Here is a 15,246-nt window from a genome sequence, read left to right as displayed (position 1 = left end):
TTAAGCTCTCTTTCCTTCAGGATTTTGCTTCCAGTTCTGTTTTGATCCTGCATTAGCCTAATCATCACAATAATATTCCAAATCATTTTTTAAAATATTATTATGATTCGTTACATAGTTAGTCAGATATTCAGACTACAGTTTGAATTTTGGTCTACCTATCGAGTCCTTCCAAGGACCTGGATAGGTAAATCTGGATGTTTATCTGGAACACCATTGAACATCCAGATCTGCCTAACCCAGGTCCTTGGAAGGAACTCGATAGGTAGGCAAAAATACCAAATCCAGTCTGAACATCTGGCTGACTCTGTGACATACCATAATAATGGCAATAAGCAGATTTATTTATGTATTTTTTTATCTTGCCTTTATTACTTTTATAGATAACTCAAGGCAGCAACCATACCTAATATTCCTTCTTTCTCATATATTCCCCACAAGAGCAATCGTGTGAGATGGACTATGTTGAGAGAATGGCCCCAAGTCACCCAGCTGACTTTGTGCCCAAGGTGGAACTAGAACTCTCGGTCTCCTGGTTTTTAGCCTGATGCTAAACTGGCTCTGCACTGCACCAAATGGCTCTCATATGCATCTATCCAAATATACTATTAATATTTTATGTTCAGTGTTAGGTTTTGATATTAAATAATTTCTTATATATAATTGCAATACATGCCATTAATTCCATTTGTAATTAATAGCTAACATACCTAATTGTTTAGTGTTTGACTTACGGTAAATAGCAATCTGTTACTGTTCAGATTCTCATTGTTGTGCATTCTTGTTACATATGCTTAATCTGAGCATTTTTTCCCCTCTGCATCATCCTCATTTTCCTCCATTGTTGGCTTACCTACCTCCTGTTTCAAATCTTAGTACATTTGTGTATGACATAATACCATATTTTTTGATTACATCTTACTATATCAGATCCTAATTACTTGGTGCCATAGAAATGGAAAATCCTTTCTATTTTCAACTCTTTAGTATGACGGAGTCTTATCTTCTACATCACTGCACAACAGGTCTGTTATTTTGCATGTCTCATTTTTGCTCAGCCTGAATAAAACTGAAATTACTTTTGCAGGTAGGAAAAGCGCAAATGCCAGCTGACCTAAAATAATTTAGTATGTATTTATGCATAAATTTGAGGCATTTGCCAAGTATTTTATAAATAATACACTTTGGGGCTGGTTTCCAGAATTAAAGGTCAGCAGCAGCATTTTTTTTTACTTTAGTGTGCATAATTATGCTAGACTATAAACCTTTCCAGGTATAGGTAGCTATGAACAAAAAAAAACCAAGTAATGGAACTCATCTCATTGTTTCATATTCCTTTCCATAGTTGTTAAGAGTATACATGTGAATGTATCCTCCTAGCTGTCCTGTGTACAAAAACATGGGTAACTGATCAGAATCCTACAGCATCATAGCATCATACCAGCTTTTAAGTGCAACTCTTTTTCTTTTTTTTTATTGAAAAGTTTTAAGATACAATTTTCCTTTAAAAAACCCCCCTTCCCCCTCCCTCCTCCCCCCCTACCTCCCCCCTCCCCCCCTCCCTCCTCCCCCCCCTACCTCCCCCCTCCCCCCCGACTTCCCAGAGCTAAATACAAGGTATATATATAAAAAAAGCAAACATAAACAACCATATACTAACAACTATAAATTCTAAAATCCATCACTCTCTAGCTTATATAGGATAAAACAAACCTTAGCAATATTAAATATATATAAAAAACTAAAATAAAAAAAGAAACACTCTCTAGCTTATATAGGATAAAACAAACCTTAATAGTATTAAATATATATTAAAAACAAAAAAAAGGAAAAAAAACCCCAAGATAGAAAGAGAAAAAGAAAAAGAAAAAAAGGAAAAAAGAGTTATTCAAATACTACATAATACTTCCCAACCCTATACTTATCCTAAATAGACTCCATCCATTTTGTCCATTCCATGATATAACGTTCTTACAGATAATCTTTCAAATTAACCAAAATCTTCACCACCTCAACCAAATCAGAAAACTTTAAAGTCAACTCTTCTATAATCGGCCGTTCCTCTTCCAGTGCCACATCTATAATTATTCCAAAAAAAAAATTGCGAACAAAACTTTAACCTCCATTTGAGAATCTTCTGTATATTCCACCAAACTTTAATCCAAAAAACCTCACCCTTTCCACAAAACCACCACATATAAAAATATATTGCGTCTACACCCAAACCTTTTCCCACCTCCCATACTGGACTATAAATATGTCATAGAAATTCCATAGACTTCTGCAAATTCTGCTATTTTCTCTTCTTAGATCGTTTTGCAGCAGCACGCGTCACCCTCTGTTCTATAGGATCATCCAACGAGGTTATATCTTGATCTCCTCCAACACCGTTGTCTTCTATCTGACCATCTTCAGCCTCTTGATGCACTCCTTCTCCAGATCCCTTTTCAGCTTCCAGAAGTGTTAATGGCGTTGCATTTAAAACATTATTGTAGAAATCACGCGCTTGCATCACAGTAACCAGACGGTACCTTTTACCTTCGTGCGTCACCATCAACCCAACTGGGATCTCCCATCTGAACCTTATATCTCGTTGCTTGAGCTCTTGCACAAGAAATGTAAAATCCTTCCTTCTCCTTAAAATCTTTGGAGGAATTTCTTTTAAGACCAAAACTTCTTGATTAGCAATCACAACTTTAGTATCATAAGCAGCTCGTATAACTTCATCTCTAGTTTCCCTTTTTGCAAAATATACCACCACATCTCTAGGCAACTTTCTCTGTCCAGCAATCCATGAATTCACACGAAACATTTTATCCATGCCTCCTTTTATTTCAGATGCTGGCTGTTTCAATACTACTTCGAAAGCCTCAGAAACCAGCTGCTTTAGATCTTCCTTAATATTCTCCTTTAAGCCTCTAATTCTAATGGCAAACTGCATCTGGTAATATTGAGCAAGACTCAGTTCCTTTTCCATTTTATCTTCATTCTCCAATACTTTTGCTTCTAATATAGCATTCTTTTGAGTCAAATCTTCTAGCTTCTCCTCCAATTCTTCCACACAACGAGCCACTTTACACACTGAAGACAAGATGTCTACCTTCATCACTCTAAACTTCTGTTCCATCCTCTCCTCCATTCTCTCCTCCAATTTCTCCAATTTCTCCTCCATCTGTGCAAATCTATCATTAATTGATTCCAAAATTACCTGGGTGTGTTTTTCAAGAGCATCTTGTAAGTCCTTTGATGTCAATACATCAGGAGGATGCAGCGCCTGCAGTAATGATTGTTGCACCGGCGAAGTTCCAGCACTCCGAAGAGTTTTAGGGGGTGGTTTAGCCGCCATCTTTTACCAATTGTGACGCACTTTCACTTCAGATTTATAATCCAAAAAAGTCCATCAAGCTGGAGAGTAAAATATAATAATCCTCTTCACCTTTTCCTCTTGTATCGCTCTGCCTGCTCCTTTAATCCATAGTCATTCCTTCAGGCAGGGGTGGTCGCAGACGCCTGGCTCTGCTCCAAGAAATCAGGAGCAGAGGCGCTGGCCAGCTGGGAGCAGCCCAGGCTACGGGGGAGTTCAATCCTTCAGCCGCCCAAGCCATAAGCTCAGGCGGCCCTGGAGAACTCTACCCCTACCTGGGAGCTCACCCCCTCCTCTTCTCCCGAGGAGGGGGCTTCAAATTCGCCCGAACAGCTGATCGGCGCTGTTTCGGGCGAAAATAACTCAGCTGAGCCGCGGGCAGCCCGGAGAGGCTGTCTTCGGCACCGCGCCGCCACCGGAAGTTCAAGAGCAACTCTTTTTCCTTGTAGTAGAATTCAAACAAACTCAGCATATAATTGCTGTCAGTAAATGCTATATGACAAAACAAACATTATTTGGCTCTTAGTAGTACTTGTCCTAGGGCACTGGCTGTCTTGTCCATACTTATCATCAGTAGCAGAGAGGAGTGTGGTGGCTCACAAAGTTAGAACACTGAGCTTGCATAACAAGAAGAAGCCACTAAAGCAGATGATAAGCTGCAATTTCATTCTGATGTTTCCCACTATTTAAAGGACTTCTTGCCTTGTACTTTACACTATGAAACCAGGTGACTACCAGTTACTGCTACAACAGACATCTCTGTTATGAAAGAAGGCTGGTTGGTAGAGGGAAAAAAAGCACTGAGTTCAACCTTTGCATTATTTAGGTGGCATTAAACAATGTGTTATATAGAATTTTGCAACTACCTAATGTCATGTGGATTTCTGCAATCCTTTACTGCAGGGGTGTCAAACTCAATTTCATTGAGGGCTGCATCAACATCGCGGTTGCCCTCAGGGGGCCGGGTGGGTGTGGCCAGGGTGGGTGTGGCCTCCTGGGTGGGCGTGGCTAGAGCGTGTATGGCCTACTGGGTGGGCGTGGCCAGCTCTACATCGTTGGCATCAAGGGTGCCTATGGGGGCCCGGGCAGGAGTGGGACAGATCTGAGGGTCTCTGGCAGAAGGAGGGTCTCTGGGCCAGGGCCAAGGCAGCAGGGGCCGTTCCGTTTCCAGGATGGCTTCGCGGGCCGCATGAAACCACTTCGCGGGCCGGATCTGGCCCCCGGGCCTTGTGTTTGACATGTCTGCTTTACTGGTAGCTGTATATGTAAACCTATACTTACGTGCCTGCAATTTTTTTTATAATTTACAGAGTATTTGCCAAGGCTTAGATTATTATACTTTAAAGAGTAGCAATTTGTTTTTCAATGACTTCTATTTTTTCAAGGAAATTGTGAATATACTGTAAAGCATCAGCAGAGTAACCTTTTGAAAACATGGCAGATGATTGCAAGTGTATCATTAATTGTTTATTTTGCTAAAGGGAATGTGCTTATTTTCTCTGCTTAAGACATATGGTAAGATAGTCACAACTCCAAGAGGCCAAAGTAGTATTAAAAATAAGTATTTTTTCAGAATGTTATAAATATATCAGGGATTTGGAGCTCTGTGCTCCATATTCCTGACAAATTTATCTCATCATCTCTTAATCTTGGACATAATCCAAGAGATGCCTGAGACATTAATGAAACAATATTCTAAACTCTGATTCTTGCTTTATTTACTGTGGACTTTTTAAAAAACCTAGTAACAAAATACACAATAAAGTATACACTCAAATCATTTCTTAAACATAGGAAATTGAACATGCAACTCTATCTTTTTCTTAAAAATGTGTATTCAGAAAGGCATTAAAAGTCTCTTGAGCATAGAAGAAATATTTCATTTTATAATAATTGAAATGTTCCTCATTTTAACAGCTGCTGCACTGAAGACTGCTAATTAAATGGTTGCTACTTAAATTATTTTTTCCCTTTGATAAAGTAGTATTTAAAAACACAAAAATATAATGGTTCATCCTCAAATAATCAGTAGCTGACAGATATGTTGAAAATAGTAAGGCTTAAATCATCAGTTAAATCAAGGACACTGTAAAGAGGTTAATAATGATATGGTGGCTAAAGAGGAATGATCTATGGGGGCATATTCATATTAAAATTCCAAGTAAAGATGTATCCTATATTGGAAAAAAAGTAAGTGGGAATGTAGAGAAGAACAGTCAGATATACTATGATAGTAGAGAAATATTTTATTATTTTAAAAAATAATGCAGATATGTTATTTCAGATATTTTTCTGAATTTTTTTAGGAGCCAATGAAATAATGTTGTTTTTTTTCTTAAGATTTACATGTAAGCTTTAGCTTAGATTTTTGTAGATGCTGTTTTAAAACTAAATAAAGATGAATTTTCCATTCTAATAATACACTATAAGCTCGAAAAGTTGCCTTAGACATTACCTCCCATATTTCCCTGAGAATTAGCAATATTGCACTTAATAATCAAAATTCTTAACTCTATTCCACAAATAGGACAATCCCTTTCATCCCAGCAAAAGAGAATGTGGCGGGAGAGATGAATTGATGCTTATTAACATCCACGAATAATTTCCAGCTGGGTAGATTTTAAAATAGGCAAGGGTATTGACTTCTCTACTAATGATAGCATCCCATGAAGAGCAATCCAATGAGAGTAATGACCAACATCAGTTAAAATCTAAACTTATATGGAAATATGTTTAATAAAATTCATGCATATACATGTAGACAGTAAAACTCTGTAAACATGGACTTAGCCTGTTTGACTCACTTTGCTTGTAACTATGTCTGTGGGATCTCTTTATTAAGGAACTAGTTTCCTCGTTTGATGTAGCCCTGCTATATGCTCAGGAGACTATCAATTACTTAGATTTTAGTCATAAATTATGTTGGATCTGTTTATTTCTTAATTCTTCAACTCTCGACTCCTTTTTTCATAGTTTGTTGACCAATCTTTTATACTGGCAAGCCACATTTTTCTGCCTTACATTGACCTCTTGTTTAAAACAATAATTATGGACTGATTGTGTGAATAACCTCAAGCTGACATTTGCCGGTTCAAAGAACATGAAAATATGTTCCAAATATAATACATGTACAATAAGATTCCTAAATTTAATTATATGTAAAAGAAATCTAATTCTTTTTTTTACCTAGTAAGTATAATGAATTTTCAGGAAGTACTCAATAGACATCTAGACCAAACATGAAGATCTACTGACACCCCCTAACACTGAGTAAGAATCATAGAAATATTAGCAGATTAAATGTCAGAGCTTGAAATATAATGAACTATAAGGGCATTGTTACATGGTAGTGGTAGATTAAATAGGAGTAAATAGCCTTTTATCTGATTGTTTTGAGTGATTTGTTTCTTTGAAGTAGACTAATAGTATGAGAATAGTGACTACCTTAAAATTTTTATATATAACAGGTTACATTTCTATTCTTGTGGAATCATAATGTGTTATGACATCATTTTAATTATAAACATCATTTTCACCATTGTGTCAAAAATAAAAACTATCCATCTCAGAAAAGAAAATATTTTACCATCCTTCTTTCATCTGTACTTTCCTACCATTGTAGTGATTAATAGCTATATACAGAACTAGAGCCATACTGAAAATTTTGGAACAAAGCAACTGCATACCAAAGTGTACAAAATTATCTGGTATGATTCTGATATGATTGAAGTTAATAGTTCACAATGTACAGAATGTACAGTATAGGAGAGCCTAATCTATAACTTCTTGTATAACATATCCACATTCTATTGGAGTTTAAAAGAAAAAAAGGTAGTGAGTTTGTCTGAATTATATCAAAAGACCAAAGAGAACAAAGAGACCATTGTACTAATCTAATAAATAAATGCCTCATCTTAATGGTCAATTACAAGTAATTGACAAATCTAAAGGAAATGCCTTTAGCAAAAATATCTCCCCTTGATATTTTGAATCTTACCCCAGGAATATAAGCTGCTCCTAGCTAATTACAGCAGTTCATTAAGTCTTCTCTTTCATTCATTTTTTCTGATTTGATTGGCAAATCAACATAATGCTTCATTTTAATTTGCATGCTAAAGTAATGTGGACTACCATACTTCACAAACTACATGTTCCAAATGACTCCTTTAATAATGTTTTTTTAATTACTACACTATTTATAATCATATTTTCCCCTCTCTTGCAACTGAGAGGAATTCATTAAATAAAGATTATATCAAGCTGGTAGAAATGAGGAAGGATCAGAGGATCCCATGGAAACACAAATATTAATCTGTCTAAATTTGGATTAACAAATTAAATCACACTTAATATGAACATGTTTAAAATAATATTGTCTGCATTGCTATAAATCTTATTTAATACAGTCAAAAGCTGCTACCATGGGAAGATACCAAACATTCAGATTGTGAGCCAAATCATGACTTCTTGCACCTGTAGAACACCTTTAAGAGTGCTGCTTTTAACACAGCTTTTATCCATTCTCATGACAACTTTATTGAACTTCCATAGACCTTCCATAGAAAATTTCCCTGCAAGTAGTATTAGATATTACTCTTGTATTCCTAATAACAGGTTAATTCCTGAAACAGCTCAGCATAGCCAATATGTAGATGAGGCAAAGGATAATTTAAGCAGAATACATTTTGCAAGTTATTCTGTTAGATGCATGAAACAATGCCTGGACAACCAAATATGTGTGTACAATATGCAAATTCTTTAAGGTTCTATTGATGAAATTAAATTTAAATTTGGCCTCTAGGGAAAAGAAAGTTCCTAACATATAACATATTTTCTTAACATATGTAACATAAACTAAGAAACATCTGTGTTAATCAAAAGTCTCTTCTATGAGCATCTTTGGCATTGAGAAAGAAACTAAAAAACAGAGCCATATTTTTTGTGTCTATATACCAGGAGTGGGCAATTAATTTTCGCAAGGGGTCACATGAGAAACAGTGACTATTATGGAGGGCTGAACCAATAGAGGTCTGAAGGTGCAGAGGCACACATGCATCCACATAAGTAAATTTTAAAAAAGCCTCCTTCAAAATAAAAACAACACAGTTGCATTTCATGCACAGTGTAAACATATAAATGTGATTTGTAATTTCCAATTGACCTCATGCAGGCCAGACACGTGGCCTGGGGACTGTAAAATGTGCAGGTAAGCTATATATCAGCAGTCTCCAACCCCCAGGCTGCGGTCCACTACTAGTCTGTGCCTATTGACAACCGGGCCGTGGGTCAGTGCAGCGCGATTCATACGAGTGGGTGGCCCAGTGTAAACGCACATGAGCGCGCAGCTCAACTTGCAGTCCAACTGCATGTCCATGTATTTGCATGCCTGCCCATCACTTGTGTGGCCTAGTTCCCCTCTCTCCCCCCAGCTGGGCTGCCATGCCACAAAAGTTGGGGACTGCTGCTATATATTATTCATACATATAATGTGTCCGTCTGTGTGTGTGTAACCACAAACAAAACAGAACTTCCAAAAATATTTCTGCATTTTGATCAAATAAGACTGCAAAAGTTTAAAACATATTTCATATCAAATTATATATGCAAAACACTTTTTAAACCCCTCTGTTATTTTAATTCTGAGATTTTTTTTAAATAGCCAAATAACTAAAGTGGCTCCCCCCGTTCCCAAAAAGAAGGCAGCAGTAGCAATATGGAAAAATGTCAAAATAAAAATATCCATAAAAGTAGACATGGACTTACAGAGAGTAGAATTTGGATGGCACTATGAATGACCTCTAAGTACTGAAAGTCAATTATGCAACCTGTCACAGAGACATAGGAAATATCATCTATGATCCCAGGAGCTGAAGGGCGCACCACTCTACGTATGCAGCCAGGCCCATGTTCTCGCCACCAAGATCGATGCATTGAGATGTTAAAGGTCATGAGATCTGTTTCCTAGTAAACGAAAGAAAAGAAAGCATTTTTTAAATAAAATTTTAATCATTTAATATGAAAAATATATTTCAAAGGAAATACATACTACCACAGTACAGTTTAAAACAATGGAGATGAAAATTGCCTGTAAAAAAATGTGATCTCCTTTTGGAAATATCACATGTTCTTACAACCTAGACAGATATTTCAATCTCTATTTCCAAATATGGCAATAAAATATTAGCTGAATTATAAAATGAGCAGGTGCAAAATATTTCATCTGTTTCTGGAAACACAGCGAGCTTTGTCAACATTTAGCAAATTTGATAACATACAGAATATCCAAGATAATTCTGAGAGGAAATGTACAATGTTCTTCTCCCATGAATTATTGAAAGCACCTAAAGAATTCTAATGATTCCTTACTACCTCAACACTTTTATCTACAAATCAAGGAAGGTTAGCGCTAAGGAAAATTTACAAATAGATTATTTCATGGCTTCAAATTCTAATGTACAGCTCATTTTGTCTAGCATTAATCTCAGCATAGAGATAACACTAAGGGCAGGAAAAAGAATATATAAGTCCAGTTTGTTAAAACATGGGTGTCAAACTCGCTGTGTCATGTGACTTGTCGCAACTTTTTTTGCGTTGCCAGAGCTGGGGTGGGTCCATGATGCAACTGGCTTATGTGCCAGCAGTTTGACACCCCTGTGTTAAAACAATGAGAAACATGACATACTGGTATAATGCTACAGTCAGGCCTTACAAGGTCTGTAAATTGGACCTGGTTTCTTTTGATTTTAGATACTCATTAGAAGTGGTGGGGAAGCTCTTCTTTCCAATTCTTGGTAAATACAGTAGCGGCCAAAATTGTGGAAACCTTTTGGGAAAAGTGTATTTTTGAGGTTTGATGGCTAATAATACCACTTTTTTTGGAGTAGTACCATAAAATTATATATCAATGGAAAGATAATTTAATCAAGAATGTAATGCAACAAAATTTGTTCAATTATCTGTACTGTATTCTATGAAAAGTTATAGCCAAACAACCAGAAAAAGGAAGCAGAACTTGCTTAGGTTAATATCAGGTAGCTTTCCTTCATCTGATTGCAGCCAATGAGCATGAGTGTTTAGAGAGCCAATCAGGTGTCATCTTGTTTTGGCAATGAGCCAATCAGATCACAGTAGGATTCAGTGATTGATGTCATGTATTGAAGCTGAGAGCAGGACATTTGTCAGTGTGTTATGTGATCGCTATCAAGTTGGTTGGGTTTTTTTTTTGTGTTCTTTCATTTAGTGAGTTTGTAAAACATAATAAAATTAAAGTAATGGTGCAAAGAGTTGACTGGTTGCCCAGAAAGTGATGTAAAATAGTATTATTAAGTGAACAAGACTACAGTTATAAAGAAATTAGAAGAAAAACTGGTGGAAACTTAACCAAAGGTGGCATTTCTACTCTACACTTTTCCCAAAAGGTTTCCACAATTTTGGCCACTACTGTAGGCTTCCACTCTTTCTTCATAAATTTCCTCAGAACACTGTTTGAATTGTTTATACATGTTGCAATATTCAATTTCCATAGGTGTTATACAAAGGATAGAATATGATGATCTGCTGGAATAAAGCCCAATGAGTCTTTCAGAAGTGATGTTGAGATCGGATAGCCTCATTAGAATGATAGATTGAATCATTAGATACTCCTCACTTAACACCGCATGGTAATGCCATTAACAATGTCTTGTCCTTCTACCTTATAATAGTATCATTTGCATAGATAAAGTTGGTTTCAAACTATTCTTAACTGTCATCACTGATGGGCCAGTAATTGAGTAATCTGTGTCTAACAATATGGAAAATATTCATGCAGGGAAAATATAAATTGTTCATATTTAATATACAAAACACTTGCAGTTCATCTATTCCTGCTTATGAAAGTTATTTTTACTAATAAATTTGTTGAATCCATTTATGTCAATGAATCACCATTCTCAAGTTGTTTTTGTTGCAAAAGCCCAGGAGATAGACTCTGTTGTTTCTATTGACTTCAATGTAATTTTAGTTACTTACATAAAGTATAGTAAAGTGTAGTAACCATTGAGAGAATTGGTAGGATTGAAATATTCTGGCATTTTTGTTAATGCTCAGTAGAGATTAGGATTCGCTACCCTAAGCAGGAATAGATGTTTTAAAAAACATATATTGAGAACTTGACATAGAATATACATGATTCATCATATATAAATTGTACTTCAGCTTCTAGGTTTGACCATGTAATACTATTATATTCACAGTTTTAGATCAAATTTAAAAATACTCTAGTTACTTACATCTGAAAATAAATTGGGGATGCTCTTCAAGGACCAAGAAATTATTCAAATACTTCTACTATCTTTCAGGTACTTTCATGAACCCAAAACCACAGGTATCATTTGGATTGGGAATTATTTATGACTTTATTTATTCTGAACTTCCCTGAAATTGTGCTAACATAACTATCTCCAATCTGTCGTCCACAATGTGTTGTTTTGTTATTATATAAACCAATAAATAAATATTTTCTGTACAATAAAGCAGAACTCAAACTAGTGTAGACATTTGGTCAATACAGAAGATTTCTATGGGAAATGGTTTCTATTCTCACATCCTATACTAAATGTTTAAACATAAGATACATTATATTTAAGCATCTTACTTTTCTCACCAATGAATTGCATTATTTTTTGATAGGCTTAAGATTCAGAAGGAACTTGACCTATCTTTAAGGTGTTGGCTATTCTCCCTATCTTGGTACTGTCTGCAAATCTGATGAGTTTTCTTTCTATTCCCTCATCTAAATCACTTATGAAGATGATGAAGAGTACTGGCCTAGGACAGAACCTTGAGGTATCTCACTGCATGCTTCCCTCCATATAGCTGCAGTTCCACTGAACAATGAGTATGCACAATCCTCTACTGTCAATGTTGCAGTAATATGCAAATATGTAATCTTTTTGCTTAGGAACCAATAATTAACCATTAGGTTAATTTAACAATGAAGAAGAGAGCATCTGATAGCTGAAGAATATAAATATTTGTATATTTGAAGAAAATCTTAAATAAAAAGAAAATAGATCATGCAAATAAAACATGATACAGCAATTCATGTGCAATGACTGATTGATGACCAGATTCCTATAGTTCAAAAAACTATAAACCATGACATTAACTTTCCTCATAAAACAGTCAGTAGCTTGGGGGCATCTCTATTTTGGAATGGCTTACTGCCTTTTAACCAGTATCTCACTTTGCATTCATCTGATGTAAAAGATCCTTTGGGATCTATAATTCATATGGTAGCTTGAATTATAATGATGAAAGTCTGACCCTTTCTTTCATTTTTGCATAAAATTATTCCAGGATGTTATATACTGTATATATAAAGTCAGCCTAAATCTACAGGGATACAACATCAGCATCTCTGCTGAAAACTGCTTGTACAGCTAAGAAAAAGGGCTTTCTTATGTAAACTTATTACATTGTCTACCAGCACAGATTTGCCTTTCCAACATGACAGTAGATGCTAGCTGGTCTCTGTAGATAGATTTGGGTATCCGCAACCTAACCAATATCTACCGGTAATTTGCAATGCGGTTCATTAGTGCCTTAGAATTATGAAATCAGAAGAGGAGTTGATTCCATATTCTGGCAAAAAAGTAGGAAATATTTTCAATTGGGAGATAGTTAGTAAAATAACAATAAAGATATCCAGTTGAGAGATAGTTAATAAAATAACAATAAAGATAGTTAATAAAATAACAATAAAGATAGTTAATAAAATAACAATAAACAATAAAGATTACTAACAGTTTTTTATATCACAAAGATAACAAAGATTGAGATTCTGGCCAGGTTTGCATGATAGAAATCTTGCTGCTAAGGAAAAAACCCCCCACCAAAAATAAAATTGCTAGATTACAGAAATCAGAAGTCATAAGGATAGAGAATGTGTGTGGCTTGGGGGGGGGGTTGTGTAAAGTCAGGTGTTGTTTTATTAAAGAGTCTAGATTTGAGTTCCCTAAATAGACATATGGCCTAATTCAATTTTAGGTTTTTATTTCATTCTCTTGCTGTGAATTCTGTTTCTATAAAATTTGTCATCTAACTTGAATTTTTTAATTTTCATGTTGATGTTGAGAAAATTGAGAGTACAAGTCAATTATCTGCTGTATATGCAAAAAGTATTTTCTATCTGTACACTACAACTAAAGAGTCTAATTATGATGACACCACTTTTCTAAAATAGAGAAATAAGTTCTGATAGTATTATTCATGGATTCCACATCACAGGTTTCAGGAATATTAAATAAAGAATTTAATTATTTTAAACACAGATGAAGAAATGTTTATACTCAAACATCCCCAGATACACTCCTGTGCTGTTAAAATAGTCCAATGATACAATATCTAAAAGTATCATCATGTACAATGCCATCTACTTAAAGTGTTGTCATGATAATTCAAGAATCATTTATCACATTTATATTATTTTCTCTACAAATCTTTACAAGCTGACTGGAGACCTCAATACCTTCATAAACCTATGCTATTACAGTTGATCGTACTAAAGTACTGCACAATGGATTTTGGATCTTTAACCTGGACTATAATATTAATTTTAAAGGCTTTAAAAATTGACTAATACTTTAGTCAATAACTTATGCTATTGTTTGTTAGAATAATCTTAATATTAGAATGTTTGTATACTATATTTATTCTAGTAGCAGTATCTCTTAGCTTGTTCCAGTAAAATTAAACAGAATGTGCTGCAGTTTCTTAAGTAAAGAATACCTTGCCAAGACAGTATTATGTATCTAATAGTCCTGATAAAATTATAAAAAAATAATAAATTGAATTTTAGGAGGCAATGCTGGTTCTTCAGCATTATTTCTTCAGAAAATATTCACCTGACTTCTGTAAAAGTTCTTAAAATCAGTTTTTTCTTGTACTGAAACTTTGCTATAGAAACATGGAAACATGGCAACATAGATCAGATGGCTTCTTTGTCATTTTTGGAGGACTGGACATGATCCTAAGCATTGTCTAATCACTTTCATCTGCTTGTTAGAGTGAAAAGGGAATTCATGCAAGATATGTGTTTTTTATTCAACAGTCTGTCTGGTTTTGTTAGACTGAACCAGTTTTGTAACTAAGCTTAATATATATTTTCTTTACATTAGAAAAAATAAGAACTAAGTCATGAGAATATTATAAACCTTACAGTTGAGACATATTTCTTGTGTCAAAATGAACTCAAGTGGCTGAAATTAAATTGTGTAAAATAAAACAACAAAGCTCCATACTATAACATTTGGCTTCAGGCTAACAATTTATTCTTTGAAAATTTATAGTCTAAAATTAGTTGAAGACATAACATGCTTGAATAGTTCAATTTCAACTATTGATGCACACTAAGGAGTTTGCCTTAAACAGTACAGTTTGGGTATCACGAGGAGCCATAAATTGTTAATTATTTTATGTCTTGTTGGTAAAGGACTCCATGGACATTTTCTACTTCAGATGTTCAATAGACAGTTCTTGAGCACTGTGTACCTTTAAAAAAAAAACCCGGAGCAAATAATGTGCAATGCTTTCGAGACAACTCCTTGAAGGAAAGGAGCTTTGGAACAAAGTAAGTTCTGGATGGTTCTGCTAGCACTTAAATTATTTTTGGCAGTCTAAGGTTTTAATTGTTTGATGCCTAAAACAAAACAGCATCTCTTGTTCTCTTTCAGATAGCACTCCTTGAGCTGACCCCACAATCACCATTGGTATGATGCATTTGTGTGGCACAAAATCTTTTTGAGACAAATCCACTGGGGATTTGGGAGGAGGAATAGGTGGGAGGTAGCCATTTTCTTTTCTCCTTTAAAACAAACAAACAAACAAACAAACAAACAAAC

The 15,246-nt window shown here is 35.1% G+C and overlaps 1 protein-coding gene across 1 annotated transcript in view; it reads right to left on the bottom strand.

The window, feature by feature from the left end:
• The window catches only part of NKAIN3 (sodium/potassium transporting ATPase interacting 3), a gene marked incomplete at both ends in the record, with an annotated part of 120,528 nt that overhangs the window by 19,188 nt on the left and 86,094 nt on the right, over positions 1-15,246 (bottom strand). The window contains one exon of the mRNA XM_083361233.1: positions 9,128-9,325. Coding sequence (XP_083217359.1) covers positions 9,128-9,325 — 198 coding nt within the window. The remainder of the gene's footprint in view (positions 1-9,127; positions 9,326-15,246) is intronic.

Source organism: Vipera ursinii (assembly GCF_947247035.1).
Source record: "Vipera ursinii genome assembly, chromosome: 3".
Taxonomy (NCBI): domain Eukaryota; kingdom Metazoa; phylum Chordata; class Lepidosauria; order Squamata; family Viperidae; genus Vipera; species Vipera ursinii.
The sequence above is the reverse complement of the archived record's forward strand: the minus strand, read 5'-3'. Positions and strand labels throughout refer to the sequence as shown.